At 38.7% G+C, this 16,055-nt stretch overlaps 1 protein-coding gene and 1 pseudogene across 2 annotated transcripts in view; both read right to left on the minus strand.

Moving 5' to 3' along the window:
- The window catches only part of ANO6 (anoctamin 6), a 169,469-nt gene that overhangs the window by 21,225 nt on the left and 132,189 nt on the right, over positions 1-16,055 (minus strand). The window contains exons 11-16 of one of the 2 annotated variants that reach the window (XM_015593197.2): positions 9,211-9,353; positions 8,517-8,627; positions 7,093-7,170; positions 2,275-2,500; positions 1,072-1,241; positions 769-866 (exon numbers count right to left, since the gene is read on the minus strand). In XM_015593197.2, the coding sequence (XP_015448683.1) occupies positions 769-866; positions 1,072-1,241; positions 2,275-2,500; positions 7,093-7,170; positions 8,517-8,627; positions 9,211-9,353 (826 nt within the window). The remainder of the gene's footprint in view (positions 1-768; positions 867-1,071; positions 1,242-2,274; positions 2,501-7,092; positions 7,171-8,516; positions 8,628-9,210; positions 9,354-16,055) is intronic. The other variant, XM_006916872.3, reaches the window with a different exon arrangement.
- Positions 4,146-4,264, minus strand: LOC112483875 (annotated as a pseudogene).

Here is a 16,055-nt window from a genome sequence, read left to right on the forward strand (position 1 = left end):
AATGCCTTAAATATCGAGAAACTAAGTGAGGCTAGGAAGGCCAAAGAGCTTTGAGCTTGTTCTCTGGGTCCAACAAACAATTCTATGTTGTGTGTTTGAAACACAAGAGTCACTCATTCACTCCACAGGTGCTGATCTAGGTGTCAGTACCAGATATGCTTCTTCATTTGCTCTAAGAATCCTAGCCAAGGACCCCCAAGTAGGGTTGGGGTAAAGGAATGTAAGTTTATGGTGGAATTCATTTCACTATGCTCCCTTTGACATAGTTAAATGGCACAAAAACAAGTGCTGATTTGTAAGGCTTTCTCTCCCTTTCTATGTATTTTCGGGATGGTGTATGTTTGGGTAGCAAGAGTAACTAATACATCTTTGGGAAATTAGAATTTCGTATGAAAATTAGAAGGAAACTGGCAGCTATACACAGAAAAGCAGCAGTGATGAGAAGACCCAACTTGCTCTCTAATTTGGCTAACAGCATACTTTTCAAACAAGTAAAAGATAACTCAAAACATACTGCCTTAATATTTTATGCCAGGAGTTGAAATATCAGAAGGCACAGTTCAGGTCACTATAATTTGCAACAGTGGGCTTACCTGAATTGAAAGTTTAAACATGGGCACATTTACTTTCTATCTGGAGAACTTTAATAAATACAGTCTATTGCATTTTAGAGGTAGGCAAGCAGCTATGGGGATATGTAGGCAAATGACTTGGATGGGTGGGACGTTGTCTCGTCCTATCCCCAAGATTACACAATATAATACTCACGGGAGTAACACCTCTTGTATGTTATTCCAGATTGCTTTTCCTCCCATGATTATTGTCAGCTGTGTGGTCAGTTCAAAGAGACAGCCACCTGGGTCACACTGGAATTTTAAAAAGAAAATCTTATTTAAATTTTACATGGGTCTAACATGAAACAGAGTCATTAGTTTTATTTTTTTTTTTCTGATATTCTGTTGAGGCTAAAATGAATTTAAGAACGTACAACGAAGAAACTGTTCATTGGGCAACTGGGAAAAAACACAAAGCCACTTAAATTGTCAAGAGGATACAATTCTATATCCATACCTCTTCATTTCTATATTTCCCCAGCCAATAAACTGGATCTCCTGGATAACCTACAAATTTGCCCTTAAAGAATGCAATGTAGAAACACGAAGAGTAGTAGTTGACAAACTGGAATAAGAACATCTTCATGGTTAAGCTATTCTCATAATCAGTCTGGGTCCTTGGGAGTTCTGTAGTTAAAGCAAAGAAAAGTGAGATTTTAAAATTGTGAACAGCTTTGAGACCCTAATCAAAGACACTGATACATGAGTTAACATGTTAAAAAAAATATAATTCACACTGTTTCCATTTAAGCTATTTTGATCTTAATATAGCTACTGTGTTAATTCAAGTTTACACATTTTTATGAGTTTCTCCCCCATAAATACACTATCCCGAATGGCAAAAAAATATTCAACTGTTCCTTAAAATATACAAACACAATGTTATCAAATGGGCAAGAACTGTCTTCTCTTGGGTCTAAGCAGGCAGGAAATTATTTTTGAACAGCCTGCTAAATGATATTCTCTTTTTCTGAATCGCAATAAGGTAGGTATTGAAGAAAACAAAGCAAGGGTCAACTTGTTAGAAGCATTTGGGAAAGACAAAACAGGTCATCCTCCAAGTTTAGAATTTAAATCAGACTGATCGGTCTCAGAAGATGACCACTGAGCAGACCATTTAGCGAATGACCCGGGCATATGCAGCGTGTGAGAAGCACTTAACTTTGCCACAAAGCAGTTGCCTGGGATACGAGCCAGAGAGAAGAAACATTTATCACAAACCGAGAGCTGATGAGAATGGAGCTATATTAATATGAACAGAATGGGGGAAGACACGTAACAATGTGACTGCTTGTCCTCTCAGCAACGGAGGAGCATATTTGCTACTGGAACCACGACCCTATTCTACTTATTTGCAATGAATATACTATTTACTTTCAACAATAGGGTACATGATCTAATAAAACTGAAAATATTTTTAGGCACTGATCTGTTTATACAAAGCTTGGACATTATAATGACTGTCTTTGCTTTGCTCCTTTTACTAATGCAAAGCTGTAGATAATTTGTTTCCCATACAGGCTGGGGAAAATATGTTCACACTTGAAATTTTCTAAAAATTCTAATATGGTGGAATTGAAATGCCTAAAAGATACAGTCTCTTTCTTGACCAGGTTCTAAAAGTGTCTTAAAAATGACCTAAGCTACGGTAAGAACTTACCAAAATTAGTTATCATGATTGCCACTTTTTCATAGATGATGTTCAGAATCATGATGATGATAAAGCTGATGAGGGAAGCAGTGATGGACGTGGCTGTCTGTGGAGTCAGATACTTCTGGATTGGGTCTGTTACATTAAGGTTCTCGGGCAGTTTTGCAGAAAATACAATGAACACTGAGAGCCTATAGACAATGATCCCAATAACTGAAGCGATGATCAGTAGGATCTGAAAACACAATAAACACGGAAGCATGAATCACCAATAATCATAGTTCTAAACTGAAAAACTGGCCCTACACTTAAACGGACAAGGTACATGTGTGATGTTAAATCCCGCGTAACTGCCACAAGAGAGGTGGCCATCAAGCATGCTAAATTTCAAAGAAAGGAAAAGGAATGAATTCAAAAGAGAGCACATGCATCCACTAAAATAAGACACTAACAAGGGAAGCTGTGCGTGGGAGCGAGGGGTACATGACAACTTTGTACTTTCTGTGTAATTTTTCTGTAAACCTAAAATCGCTCTAAAAAAGGTCTATCAGAAAGGGCGGGTAGGAAAGAGGGAGGGAGAGATAAAGGGAAGAAGAAGAGAATATGAATATCTTCAGATGGGGTAAAAATGGAATAACTGGTAGCATGTTCTGGTAGAAGGAAAAAAGTCTTTGCGATAGCAAAACCAATGAGCACTCCCTTCTACAATTATGAAATTATTTAGGTTACAAATTAGTGTGTTTTGCTCCATTAAGGGGATATGTGTCCTTCTGACTGAGAACCTATCCCTGGATCGGGGTTGGCAGGTGCTAGCTTTTGTCCTAGTTACTGTACCAAGGGAGATTCTGCACAAGACCAGTGTTCAGAAGCCGCAGGTGTGCCCTGAGGTAATGACTAGAGATGGCAGTGGGTCTCTGCTGATGAAGGAAGCTTTCCATGCTTGCATCTTAAGATCTTAAATTGGCAGTTTTCCATAACTGCATTAGCACAAGATTCATTTCACTAATCCATTGTATTTCTGACTGCATGAACCCAATGTCAGTGGAGGTTCCTGAAACATGGTTTGCATGTAGTTGGTAGGATTTCACTTCGTCACTAGGCAGGTTCCCTCTGCCACTGAACAATACACATTAAAGGTCCCATTTGAAAATTGTTTGCCCTACATCTGCCTTCTTGGACATACTCCAGAAGCATGTGCTCAATGTGTCTGACTGCTTGTGATGACTGTCACAAGAGAGAAAAGCTACAAAGAATGTGAATTTCAGGACCAAGCAAATCATGTCCTGTTGTTTACAGTAACAGAGGGAGGCTGGTTTTCACGCGTGGAGAGCAGGAGAGGAAGTGATTACAAGCACAGTCCTGGAGCCTGACTCCTGCATTGGAATTCCGGCTCTGCCACTAGCTGTGGGACCTTGTACAAATTACTTAACCTTTTGGGGCTTCAATGGGGGGATGATAACAGCAACTAACTTATATAATTGTCATCAGGATTCAGTGAGTTACTACAGGTAAAAACATCCAAGACCAGGCACATGAAAAGTGCTATAGAAATATTAGCTATGATTATGGTGACCAATGTTTTTCTTTTTAAGCCATCAGTTTGTAAAGAAGACATGATCTTTCCTCCTCTGATCTCTTTCATTATCTCCTTTCCTTCACAGGTAAAGCTTAACACTATGAAAGGAATAATGTATGTGTGTGTATGTGAAAATTAGCCAAGGCTGAGAAATACATATTAGAGAAGATATATTGAGTCTTCCTCGCTCAGCACAATATGTAGAGATCCTTTATTTTATTTTATTTTTTAGGTGAGGCAACCCTTGGTTGACCTCACAGATTGCAAGAACTTTGTCAGCTTACAATCCCTTATTTATTTTTTATGCCTATGGCACCTGGTCTTCTTCGGTGGCCTACCACTCAAATACTAACCAGGCCCAACCCTGCTTAGCTTCCAAGATCAGACGAGATCGGGCGTGTTCAGGGTGGCATGGCCGTAGATGAGACCATTTAAACATGATGTATTTTTAAAAATTATCTCCATAACAATTTTAAAAATTATTAATAGTTACAATTCTTTAAATGCTTACTATTCACCTCAGCACACAAATATTTTTTTAAGTCCTCACAACAGCCCTGTGAGGTAGATAGTGTTATATCTCTTTAAAGATGAGGAAATAGAGCCACAGAGAGATTAAGCAATTTGCCCCAAATTAAGCAACAAATAAGTGAAAGAACTGAGATACTCAAGGACTCTAAGGACACACTAATCTCTCCATGGCACTGCCTCCCACCACATGTTTCTGAAATGAATTCTGATTCATTCCAGAGCTTTACAAACTTGATAGGTTTCCATACTTCTTCAGAGCACTTGATGGGCTCAATATTTCTTCATAGGGAAGAAGAAAGCTTTTCATTCTCCAAGTTTCTTACATATTTTTCTCACTATAACTTTAATATATGCTCATCATAGTAAGTTTGAAAGTAACCTGTAGTGGACGTTAGTTGTGTTTGCTACCCCGGATCTGTTCATAGTTTTAGAAGAGGACCCAGATTTTGCTTTTGGGGGAATGAATATTTTTCAGTCCTGTGGTTTGGGCTGGACAGCCCCCTCCCCCCAGTCCCCTTCCCCGAGGTTCCAGAGGTATAGATCCTGACTGGTTTGAGACAGACAGGTATCTTGTTCTACTGGCTTTAGCAACTGATTCAAGGATTGACAAATAACCTAACATGAGCTATTGAGATGTGAGGAGTTATCTACTAGTGCTCATGGGAGAGAGAAGTTTCCTCTGTCAATAGAGGAAGCTGCTAACAGACACCTCTCTTGATGTGATGTGAGATCTGGAATGCTGCAGCCATTGTGCAACTGTATGGGAGTGCCTAGAACCAGCAGGCTGGAGGACCACTGGATACAGAATAAAGACCAAATGAAACACAGCCCTTGACATAGTCAGGGTTGCAGCATCTATCCTAGAATGAAGCCATAGCTCAGACATGGGATTTTCAGTTACAGGAACCAATAAATCCCACCCATCCCCATTTTTTTTTTTTTTTTTGGAGATTTTCTATCGCCCTCAATTAAAAAGCTCCTAACTATAAAAATAGACTAAAAAAAATAAAAATAGGAAAAATATATCTAGGCATAATTCCTTCAGAACCATGTAGTGTGCATACTAAAATCATTTTAATAATTTTATATTTTCCTTAAGCCTATCATAATCATAACATTTTAATGTGTCTTTTTTTTTTTTTTGGTGGAGATTTTCTATCGCCCTCAATTAAAAAGCTCCTAACTATAAAAATAGACTAAAAAAAATAAAAATAGGAAAAATATATCTAGGCATAATTCCTTCAGAACCATGTAGTGTGCATACTAAAATCATTTTAATAATTTTATATTTTCCTTAAGCCTATCATAATCATAACATTTTAATGTGTCATAAAATATTTTCACGGACATACTTTTTTATGGCTGCATAAGATTCCACTATATGAAGGGTTGGAAGGATATTCTGGCATATATATGTAATAAATATGTCTAAGACTAAATATTTACTTCTACTTACCATTTTGAAATACTTCCTGATTCAAAGTTTTAAAAATCTGAATTAGTGAATTAAAGCCTATGAATATTTTTGACTCAGTACATACTGCTGAACTGCTTTCTAAGCAAGCCAGAGCAGTATGAAATTCCAATAGGTATGAGAGAACTGACCACTCATTTCATCCTCACACTGAGTCTTAGCATTTGAGACATGAAAAATTGTATCCATTTTCATGTGCACTGATTTAATTACCATTGAGGTTTGACATCTGCCACGCTTTTTTTCTTTTTCATTTTCTTTTTTGTGAATGTGTATTCACGTTCTTTGCCTCCTTAGCTCCTGAGATCCTTGGTGTTATCTTAGAAGTGATCTGGACTTTTTATGTTATCGAAGGTATTAACTCTTTGGCCTATTTGTTAACAAATATTTTTCTGGTGTTTTGTTTAAACTTAGGATGCTTCTGATGTATGAAAATCTTTAAATATTTTCGTCTGAAGCTTCTCCCACTGTTTTTAAGTTTAGAAAGTCTTTTTACATCTAGAGAGCATATATTCATCAATATTTATTTCTCGCTTTTTTGGTGTTACTTTTTTAATATTTCTGGAATTTATTATAGTATGTGGTTCACAGTATGGTTTCAATCTCTGCCTTTTCCCCTTAATATCTAACAAGTGTTCCATTATAGTTACTGAGTGATCTTTACTTCTCTGACTGATTTAGAATGTCTCCCTTTTCATATTATTATTGATATCAGGGCCTATATTGGGCTTCATGTCCTATTCTCTAGTCTGGCTATTCTTGAGCCCATAAAACTCTCATTATAATACTAATATGATTTTATTTATAAACCCAAAATTAATTTCACAAATACTGATATTTTAGAAGTATTGTCTTTTGATGCAGCATCATTAGTTTAAGGCTTTTTTTATGTCTCTCAGCAGTTTTTATGTTTTCTTTGATAGTTCCTATTTTTTGTTATAGCCATTCCTAGACATTTTTAGTTGTTACTATTGGAAAATTTCAGAATTCTTAAGGCCTCCCATTTGGTCTCTGCACCAGAAACTGGAAAATCCTGGACCACTGATCTGATTTAAATAAATAAGATGAAAAGAACTGGAAGAACCACTGTGAACAGGTAGGCATTTTGGAACCTTGAGAGTAGCTCCATGCGGTGGCTCGGTAGTTCTCTGGAAACCATTTTCTGAGACAACGTAGTTTCCAGCTTGGCTTTTAGTTTCCTCGACATTTAAAATTGGATAGTAAAAAATTTGCAAAAGACTCTTACCCAGAATAAGACAGCACTTGCACAGAGGGCTACACGTATACATTTTCCCCAGGTAGTAAAGGGAACGCGTTCCTCTTCCTAATTAAAAAAGAAGAAATTTAGTCAATCAAGAGATTACGCCTGTGAAATGAGTTTTCTCCTGATCAGCCACTAAATCCTAAGCTTAATTTTTCTAAAAATTAGTTTTCAAACATTCTTACTCATAATTGTATGTTTTTTGTTAACAATTTCAAACATACGTATATGTCCGGTGTTCACTTTAATATTTTTTGAAAATGTAAGTGTGAATAGTAACAATTTATCTGTTATATAAATCTAGTATAATGATGAATTTTTAGTTTTCATTTTATACTTTATATGAATATGTTTAAAAATTTAAGAAATCACTACTTCTCGAGATTTACCTGGATAGTAAGGGTAGCTATAGTATAATAATAGCTGCAAATACTTCTGTGCCATTTACTCTGTGCCAAGTACTATTCTAAGTAGGTTCTGTACATTAAGTGGATCAATACTTACTACAATCACATAAGAAAGCAACTATTTGTTACCATTTTATAGTTGAGAAACAATGGCACAGAGAAGTTCATTAATTTGTCTAAGACCATTCAGCCAGTAAGTTGCTATGTTCGGCTTTGAACTCAGGCAGCCTCATTCTCAAGCCTTGACCACCCGACTATACACTTCCCTAAACCAGTTAAGGATGTGTTAGCAACAAAAGCAAAATGAGGAAGAAAGATAAAGATGAACATATTTTTAACAATGTTTCAATGGAAATTTAACCTATTAGTTGGCAATTTTAAATTTAAAAGTGGCAAGTTTAAATTACCAAATTGTCTTTTCAGTATTTTTCCTACGTTGCCAATAAGCTTTTGTTTTTTTTGGTACTCAAAAAATGTTATGAACATCTAATTTTGTCCAAGTTTCAGCTTTAATTCTGAACATACAATCTTTCAATAACATATGCTTTGATCCTGTCTTCTGTAGCAAACACCGAGAACTATTCATGATGGGGATTATTTGAAGCTTATTATATAGTAAAAGACAAATGTCACCCTCTCTTGATAACCGAACCTCACTTTTTTTCCCATTTATAAAATGCATAGGTTAAACTGCTCCCTTCAGTCCACTTTAGTGCTGACATTCTATAAATCTGTGAATCAACTTATAAATCTAGAGTTGGGGATGTTTTCAGATGCTCTTGGTTAAAAGCATTTCTAGCCAAGTTATTCATATTCAGAACCTGCTGTCCATATGCTGAGGACTGATGAAGTACAATCAGCTTTAAATTTTCTGTGTTGGTGGAAAGAAGCAATAATGCAGGTGATTCAAAAATCATCTTTTGCTGGCTTTGGAATGTTTATACAGAGAGATATATGGTTTTTAATTTTATTTTTGTGCAGCAGTCGCAGCAGCAAATTTACCTTTCCAGTTACGTAAAAGGCCTCGCACCCTGCCCGAACACAGTCGGACCCTGAACAAATGTTTTCCTTCTTCATGCTTCCTCCGACTATGGGATACGAGTGCAGCTCATCCTAGCCAGAAGGGGGAGCAGTGACATTTAGGTCACAAAGTATAATTTTTATTTTTGCATTTTTTTTTTTTTTTTACTAGTATTACAAAAGAAAGGACACACATCAATACATCTTTTCTTATACAGGAGGCCCTCAAATGACATTGTTTCGTTCAATGTCATTTCATTATAACATTGCTGAGATGACAGAGAAATTTAACTCTAGTTAATATCAATTAGGCTATGGGAAAACTGGCTTCATTATACATCATTTCACTTAACGTAGCAGAATCTATCAATGATGTTAAATGAGGACTTACTGTACGTTTATGCCAGAGTCTAACTTTTTTTTACTTTTATGAAAGAAGGGACCACATTTATCTCCTGTGTCCATTGTTCTAAGCATAGCAGCACATCAGACTCACCAGAGAGCTCTAAAAAAATCCCTGTGCCCAGAACATACCCCAGGCTTCTAAGTTCCATCAGAGCATGTAATGATGGGCATCAATATTTTCTAAGGTCCTCGGGTCATCCCAATATGCAGCCGAAGTTGCGAACTCCTGCCATAAATAGACTAAAATGCATCTAAATAATATCCTTCTTACCTGAGTAATCTCGTTTATCACCACGTGAGTACAACGTGCCTCATATTCTGGCCGGGGTTGTTCTTCCTGCTGTAACTCAACAGTGTCCCATTCATACTCAAGTTCTGCCTGGCGCCGCTTCCAAAACTCCAAAAACAAAGTAACTAACAAGGAGAGAGAACAAGATCATGCAGGTCTTTAATGACGACTGTTTCAGAAATAGGTACTGAATAATATCCATAACACTTTTGTATATGGTCAATAAAATCTAATTTATATGAGACTAATATTTGAAAGAGAAAAAATGAGTTAATTTTGGGGGGAAAATGGTAAAAATTTATTCAACTTGAGGAAACAGATTATAGCTTCTTACAGGAAAGTTAATAATGTGATGGTCGGACGCATGTGACTGGGTCTAATGCTCAACTGTCTGCTACCAGCATTTTACTGCCAACTAAACAACACAAATAACTATCATAATTCAAAAGCAGTTCATGGTCTATCCCTCAGTCTGCTCTTCCCTATAGCCCTCTCCCTTTCTTCCAAAGGGCATGGGGGGATGCTTTAGTACTTACTTAATTTCCATTTACCGCTACCCAAGCTATCTCGAGTTAAAATAGTTATATTCTTAAATATGAAAGACTGATTTTTTCCAAGCTTGCATCAGTATGAATAAAATAAGTTTTAGAAATTTGGAGGGAACAACTATGGTCAGTTCTGAGGTGATTTAGAGCTGAAGTGAAGGTAGAATGTTAAGCCCCTTTCCCCCAGTGAGCTTTGTATGCAAAGGCAAGGAGGCCAGACAGAGCCAGGTACTTCCCAGGAACTGCAAAAAGTCTGGAAGTGAGCACACAGTGTGATAAAGTGGGTGGGGCAGCCAGGAGGAGAGTTCCACAGGGACAGCTCACAATGGGCTTGCTGTGTGGTATGCAAAGCGGGAAGTAGAACCTACCTCATTGGCTGTTGCGAACTGAACGATATAATATCTGGAAAGGCCCTCCCAACCTGAGATACTTCTTATCTTCATTTTAGATGCCAAGAAATAGAGGCACAGAAAGGTTCAAATCTTCGCCCAAGATTATAGAGTTAGAGTCAGCAACTAAATCTTGGCATTCTTGGCTCCAGGGCCCAGGCTCTTCTTAGTATGAGGTGCTACCCAAAGCTGCCTGCCCCTCAGCTACTGTGCCCTGCAGCCCACCTTCCTTTGGCCCTGTGCCACAGCACCCATTCTTTGCTTTGGTGTCACCACTGTTTGCTTTTCTAGTTTCTGATTCTGGCACTCTTCTGGGGCATACTGCCACTAACTGTCTTCTGGTCCCACTCACTGCCTCCGTAGGTACACCAACCCTCATGTGGCCATTGCTGTACCCGCCTGAATTTTTACAAGGGATATAGATGGTGGCCCAGCTTTTTGTTACAGGTGCTAACTGTTAATGGAGGCATAGAGCTCAGTTAGTAGGGGAAACCATTTCTTGTCTACTACTTTGCTGGAGAGCTGGAAGGAAGCTAGTTTTCCTTATGTAACTTTGAAACCCAGGACAGGAGTTATGTAAGGCCTCCCAGCCTCTTTGAATAGGAATGGTGCCCCCCCTCCCTCTGCCACTAAGTTGTAGTTTACATTGTAACCCAATGGCCCCATAAGCAAACAAAGGCAATGGCCTAACAGTCCACCAAGTTCCACCTCCTTAAATAGCAGCTACAGTGGGATGAATTAACTTTGGAGGGTGAAATCTACAAAGCCTTTGGGTATTATTTCCTGACACTCTTAGGTTACTCAAATGCCCCAAATCCTCTAAGTAAATAATTTGAGAGAAATTTATCTAGCTTACCTGTCAGACCCAATAGCAGGATTGATTTACCTAAGGCCATAGCTGAGGCAAGGGGCCCACATTGTTGAGTTTTCAGTATAGAGATTAATGCCTCTTACCACTGAGAAACTGCCCAGATGTAAATGTCTTTGTCCTTAACCAGGGGGAAATGAGGTATCAGTGGGGTGAAAGTCTTAAGGGATCAAGCTATGACAGGCTGGTCCTGCTCCCCACCTGATCCATGCTGGATTCATGTGGCAGATACTCCCAAGAGACCCCTACTGAGGTGAATGAGTCACCCATAAGCTAACCCTCCTTGGGCTGCATCTGAAGCAGCACAATATATGCCACCCATTTACTAAAGTCCCCTAAACTCATCCCCTTGATAAACACCAATGCACCCCCATTAAACAGAAGACTCCCTACTTTTTAGTTTATCTGGGAACTCTACTGCCAGGATTGCAATACTCTCCACCCCGGAAATTCTTTCAACTGTCTCTCATATAAACTATGAAATCTGGCCAGTGGTAGTGTACTTTCTCTAAAAAAGGGCACATTTAATTTCCTGTGCCAACCTCAACTTTTGTGCTCCAAACCAGATAGCACTCATGCATCCTAACCTGTATTTGCTTCTGCGTTTATTGTTTATCATGCCCACTAGAATGTCACCTTCATGAGGGCAGGGATCTTGCTTCGTTCATGTTAAAACACTAGCACACAGCAGGCACTGAGTATATATTGGCTGAATGAATGAACTGTAGTAAGTCTTCCTGAAACTGGAGGACCCTCACCACCTGGGACCCCTGAATGATGCAACCACCCGCTCAAAGGGCCCAGATGACTGACTGCTCCTCTCTCTGCATGATCCGCTTTCCATCATTCTCTGCTGTGCCAGTCCACTCGGGTCCTCAGCTCACCCTGTACCCAGCAACAGGTCTGGATAAGCTGAGATGGAAAACCAACCATGGAGAATGTGACAGTTTATCGGTGAGGTCATTGTAGCTAAAGCCCCTTGACTGCTGGGAGTAGTTCAGGGTAGACAGACTGAAGGAATCACCATGTTCTCTCCAAACTCGGAACTCACTCAGAGCACTTGGACCACACACCAGCGGAAATTCTGGCCTAAGGAAAGAAACTGTGGGTGGGAAGAGTGTGTCTGGTTCATTACGGCCTATTAATAAACCTAGACTATTGGAAAAAGCCTTCTGAAGCCACTCTAGATATGTTCTTTGTGTTTCTATAATTCCTCTAAATTTCTGCAATTTTAATCTAAATATTAGAAATGTAAGTATTTTTGTAATTTTTTCAAAAATGGAGAAAATCCCCAATTTCCTTCTCTACAAAGTAACCTCTCATTTTATAAAAAAGCAGCTTACTTTCATGAATTTATATCTTTAAACATATCTATTTTTAAAGGAAATTGTGATTAAGAACATCGAAGTCCTGCTCACTTTGGTACCTAGAGGTGAGCACACATGAAGGGAATCGGGCCTTATCTCACAAGGCTGGTAAAATGAGACTGGAAGCCCAGCGCTTTCTTCTTCCTGTTACACCTGCCAGAAGAAGCAGAACCAAGGACATGCAACCGGCATTTTCTAACCCATACCTAGTATTCAAAGCCCCAGACAAACAGTGCTATTATATCAAATGGGTAAATATTTCTGCATCTTTCTAAAAGCTTCCTACAACTTTATTAATATACACTGCACTTTGTCATTGATCTCAAGGCTGATGACACCCAAATTATTTGCACAGCTCTTATTCTGTGCTTGTCACTTTCTGTCTTTGGAGACTTGAGCAATCTGCTTAATCTCCCTGAGTGTCATTTTCCTCATCTTTAAAATGGGAGTATAATAGCCAACCATTTATTCACTATCTAGCAACAGTATCAACAGGAGATGATTTATGAAAAGAAAACTTACTTTTCTCACAAAAACAATATAAGCAATTCTAATCAAGAAGAACAGTCTTCTCTGAACTTGAACATCAGGGGTAAAAATGCTGCTGTTTACCAAATCCTGAACTTTAGGAGCAGTTCTGCCTAGGAAGTGATAGGACTGTCCTGCAATCAAAAAATGACCTGGTGAAAAATAATGAGTTGTCGGCAAATCCTCAACCTTAAAGGTGAAAACCTTGAGAGTTGCAGAAATGCGGGGGAGTTTCTTAGTTCCTATTTCACACTCCCAAGGGTTTGCAGGGTCCACGGAAGATGCTGGTAACCTAGTATAGCCACCCAACGTTTTGGAGTACTTCTGTGCCACATCCCTGCTGATTCACACTGCTGTGTGTCCCAGATTGGGAACACTAGGTCCTAGGGTGACAATGCATGGTCAGATAGGAATTTCCTGTTCTGTACCTTTTGCTCTCTGCCAGTATTGACGCAACTGGTGGAACCCCAGTGGGGGGCACTGCACTTAGGTTCTCTGGCTAACGGTTACACACCAGGAAGCTCTAGTTGATTAGAGAGACACAGTTAGGACTCTTACATCAACGTGTAACAAGAGAAGAGGGGAGGCTGCCTGGGATCTTGGGAATTAGGAACAGCTTGTCCTCTTAGTCATGATATTATTACGTTTAGAGAGAGTATGTACCAGATGAAGGTGCCCACACACAAAGACAGGGTTCGGATCACTAAAGCATTGGTGGTGTTATACCCAGCAATATCTAAGGACAAGAGACACACTCTGGTAGATGGGATAATTGCTGTAAGAATTTGCTGCTGAAGGGCTGGGACATTTTAGTAGGTCTTGAAACTATTCAGACCTCTTTACTCACAAAAGCAGAAGAGGTAGTTGAGCTTGCTCAACCTTTATTTGAACTTCCTAACTGAAAGACTGCAAGGTGGAAAACTAAATTTCTCATGTTCTCTTGCAGCTAGGGTTCCAGATGTGATTTCTAAAATGTACATCAGATACATCTGCATGTCACTTAAAACAGAAACCAAGTTGCATGGGGGCAGAAGCGGCTGTAGGAACTGTGCTATTTTGCTGGTGTGGACCCAGCAGGAACAGCACAGCTCTGGAACTAACGGTTCCGATAGCCATTTCCTGACCCCAAGGGCACCCAGTTATGGTAACACCTTCCTCATCCCCTGACTCCTGATGAGCCAAGTGTCTGGTGTTTTGGGGGAATCACTAGGCCTAGACTAGGACTCAAAAGTGAAAATGAACAACTGCAGTCATGTGGCCAAGAGCCTGGAGCCAGGGAGAATAAGATAGGGGAAGGTAAGAGGCCACAAAAGATGTGGAGGGGAGGATACGTTAGGACCTTTACTTCAACTATGGACTGGTGTTTTAGGACCATAAATCAGTTATGAATGGGTGAGCTGGCCTGGCCTAGAAGGGTGAACATTTTTCAGATAAGTATATGATTTGTACTATATTTATTATTAAAGGTTTTCTACCCTCAACTGTTATAACTCTTAGGAAGCATAAAAATATTCTAAGTGCCATATACATCTGGGCACAAAAAGAGATGCTGTAGGAATATGACGACAGTGATATGAAAAACTTCACATGATCCTCCTGGTCTCTTCAGTTCTTAAAATTTCAGACTTTCTGTAATGAGGTTCAAAGCAGTAGTTCTCATAAGGCAGAGGTAACAAGAAAAGCAACATAATGCACTTAAAATAAAAAGACTTCATCATATATACATACATATGTATATATACACACATATATATATGGTGCTATAAACTGGGCTAAAACATTTTCTGCATTCTGACATCTGATGAAATAAAATCAGCAGATCAATATGCTTAAGTCAGTTCTATAAACATGCTGTAGTTAATGATCATAGAAAGCAATGTTGGCTAGGAAATCTGAGGTTTGTCTTTCAGTGCCAAAATTAATATATTTTTATTAAGATATCTCTTTAAATTACAGCTGTCAGCATCTATTACTATATGGAGTTCAACAGAATTTTATATATTATGAATCAATGCTGAGACTAAGTTTTAGTCAAGATTTAAAAGAGCCCGCTACCCATGTGCTTGGCACCTATGCTCCTACTTCCGGGCAAAAAAAAAAAAAAAAAAAGATGTATTTTATAGTGGAAGAGTATGTAGGCTCTTAATACATGAATTTAATTTTGATTCTTTTATGTGTCAAATATTATCCAGCATTTGGTCTCCAGCCAAAACATGCTAAGTGTTTGAATGACAATGTAACTTATTAGATAAATTCTGCAATCTTATAGTCTACTTTATCCAGGAGTGGTACTTAGTATCTCTAAAAAGTGTCCAAAATAATTGCTGTCTGTTTTGAGATCCATTTGGTGACCCTTCATAGGCACAACCACTGCATAAGAGAAATATTGCGAGGACATCGGTAAAGAACTCGTTGCTGTGAGTCACAGGTGTCGATATGTTATCGTAAGAGACTTAGTTCTGTTTCTTCTCCCATCCATCTATAACCTGAACTCTATTTTCTCTTTGACTTACCCATTGAAATTGAAACACATTTGTCTTTGAAAATGGAATCTTTTTTTCTTCTTTGGTAGAACCTTTACATCAATTAAATATGTAAAAGCTTGCATTTAAAGAGAATAATTGCCTCATTGATGATGCTATTCAAAGTAAATAATATAATGTTAAAGCTTCTGTATAAGAATATTGTTTAGGATTATATTTGTTCAACTTATTCAGTAGGATGTGATATTATAAGAGTAGCACATGCTTACTAAATACTTACTCATGTAGAAATGTATAAAAAGAAGAAAGCTCCTGTAATCTCTGTGTTGGTGCTTCCCCCGAACCCCAACCCCATAAATGTCAGGTTGGTTCCCAGCTGTGAGACTGTTACAATAATGGCTCCCAATGAATCGTGTCCCCCTCCATCCAAGCCCTTGGGTAGTCTTCCCGCCTCCTCACATTATCGTTGGCTCGGCCATGACTTGCTTTGGCTGATGGGACATTTGTAACCTTGATGCAATCGTAAGCTAAAAAAATGGCGGTGCATTGGGCTTTGTCCTATTTTACTTCTCTTTGGAACCCTAAAACCACCATGTGAAGAGAATCCTGGACCAGCCCACTGGAGGAGGAGAGGCCATGTGGAGCAA

This window comes from Pteropus alecto, unplaced genomic scaffold, assembly GCF_000325575.1.
Source record: "Pteropus alecto unplaced genomic scaffold, ASM32557v1 scaffold196, whole genome shotgun sequence".
Lineage (NCBI taxonomy): Eukaryota > Metazoa > Chordata > Mammalia > Chiroptera > Pteropodidae > Pteropus > Pteropus alecto.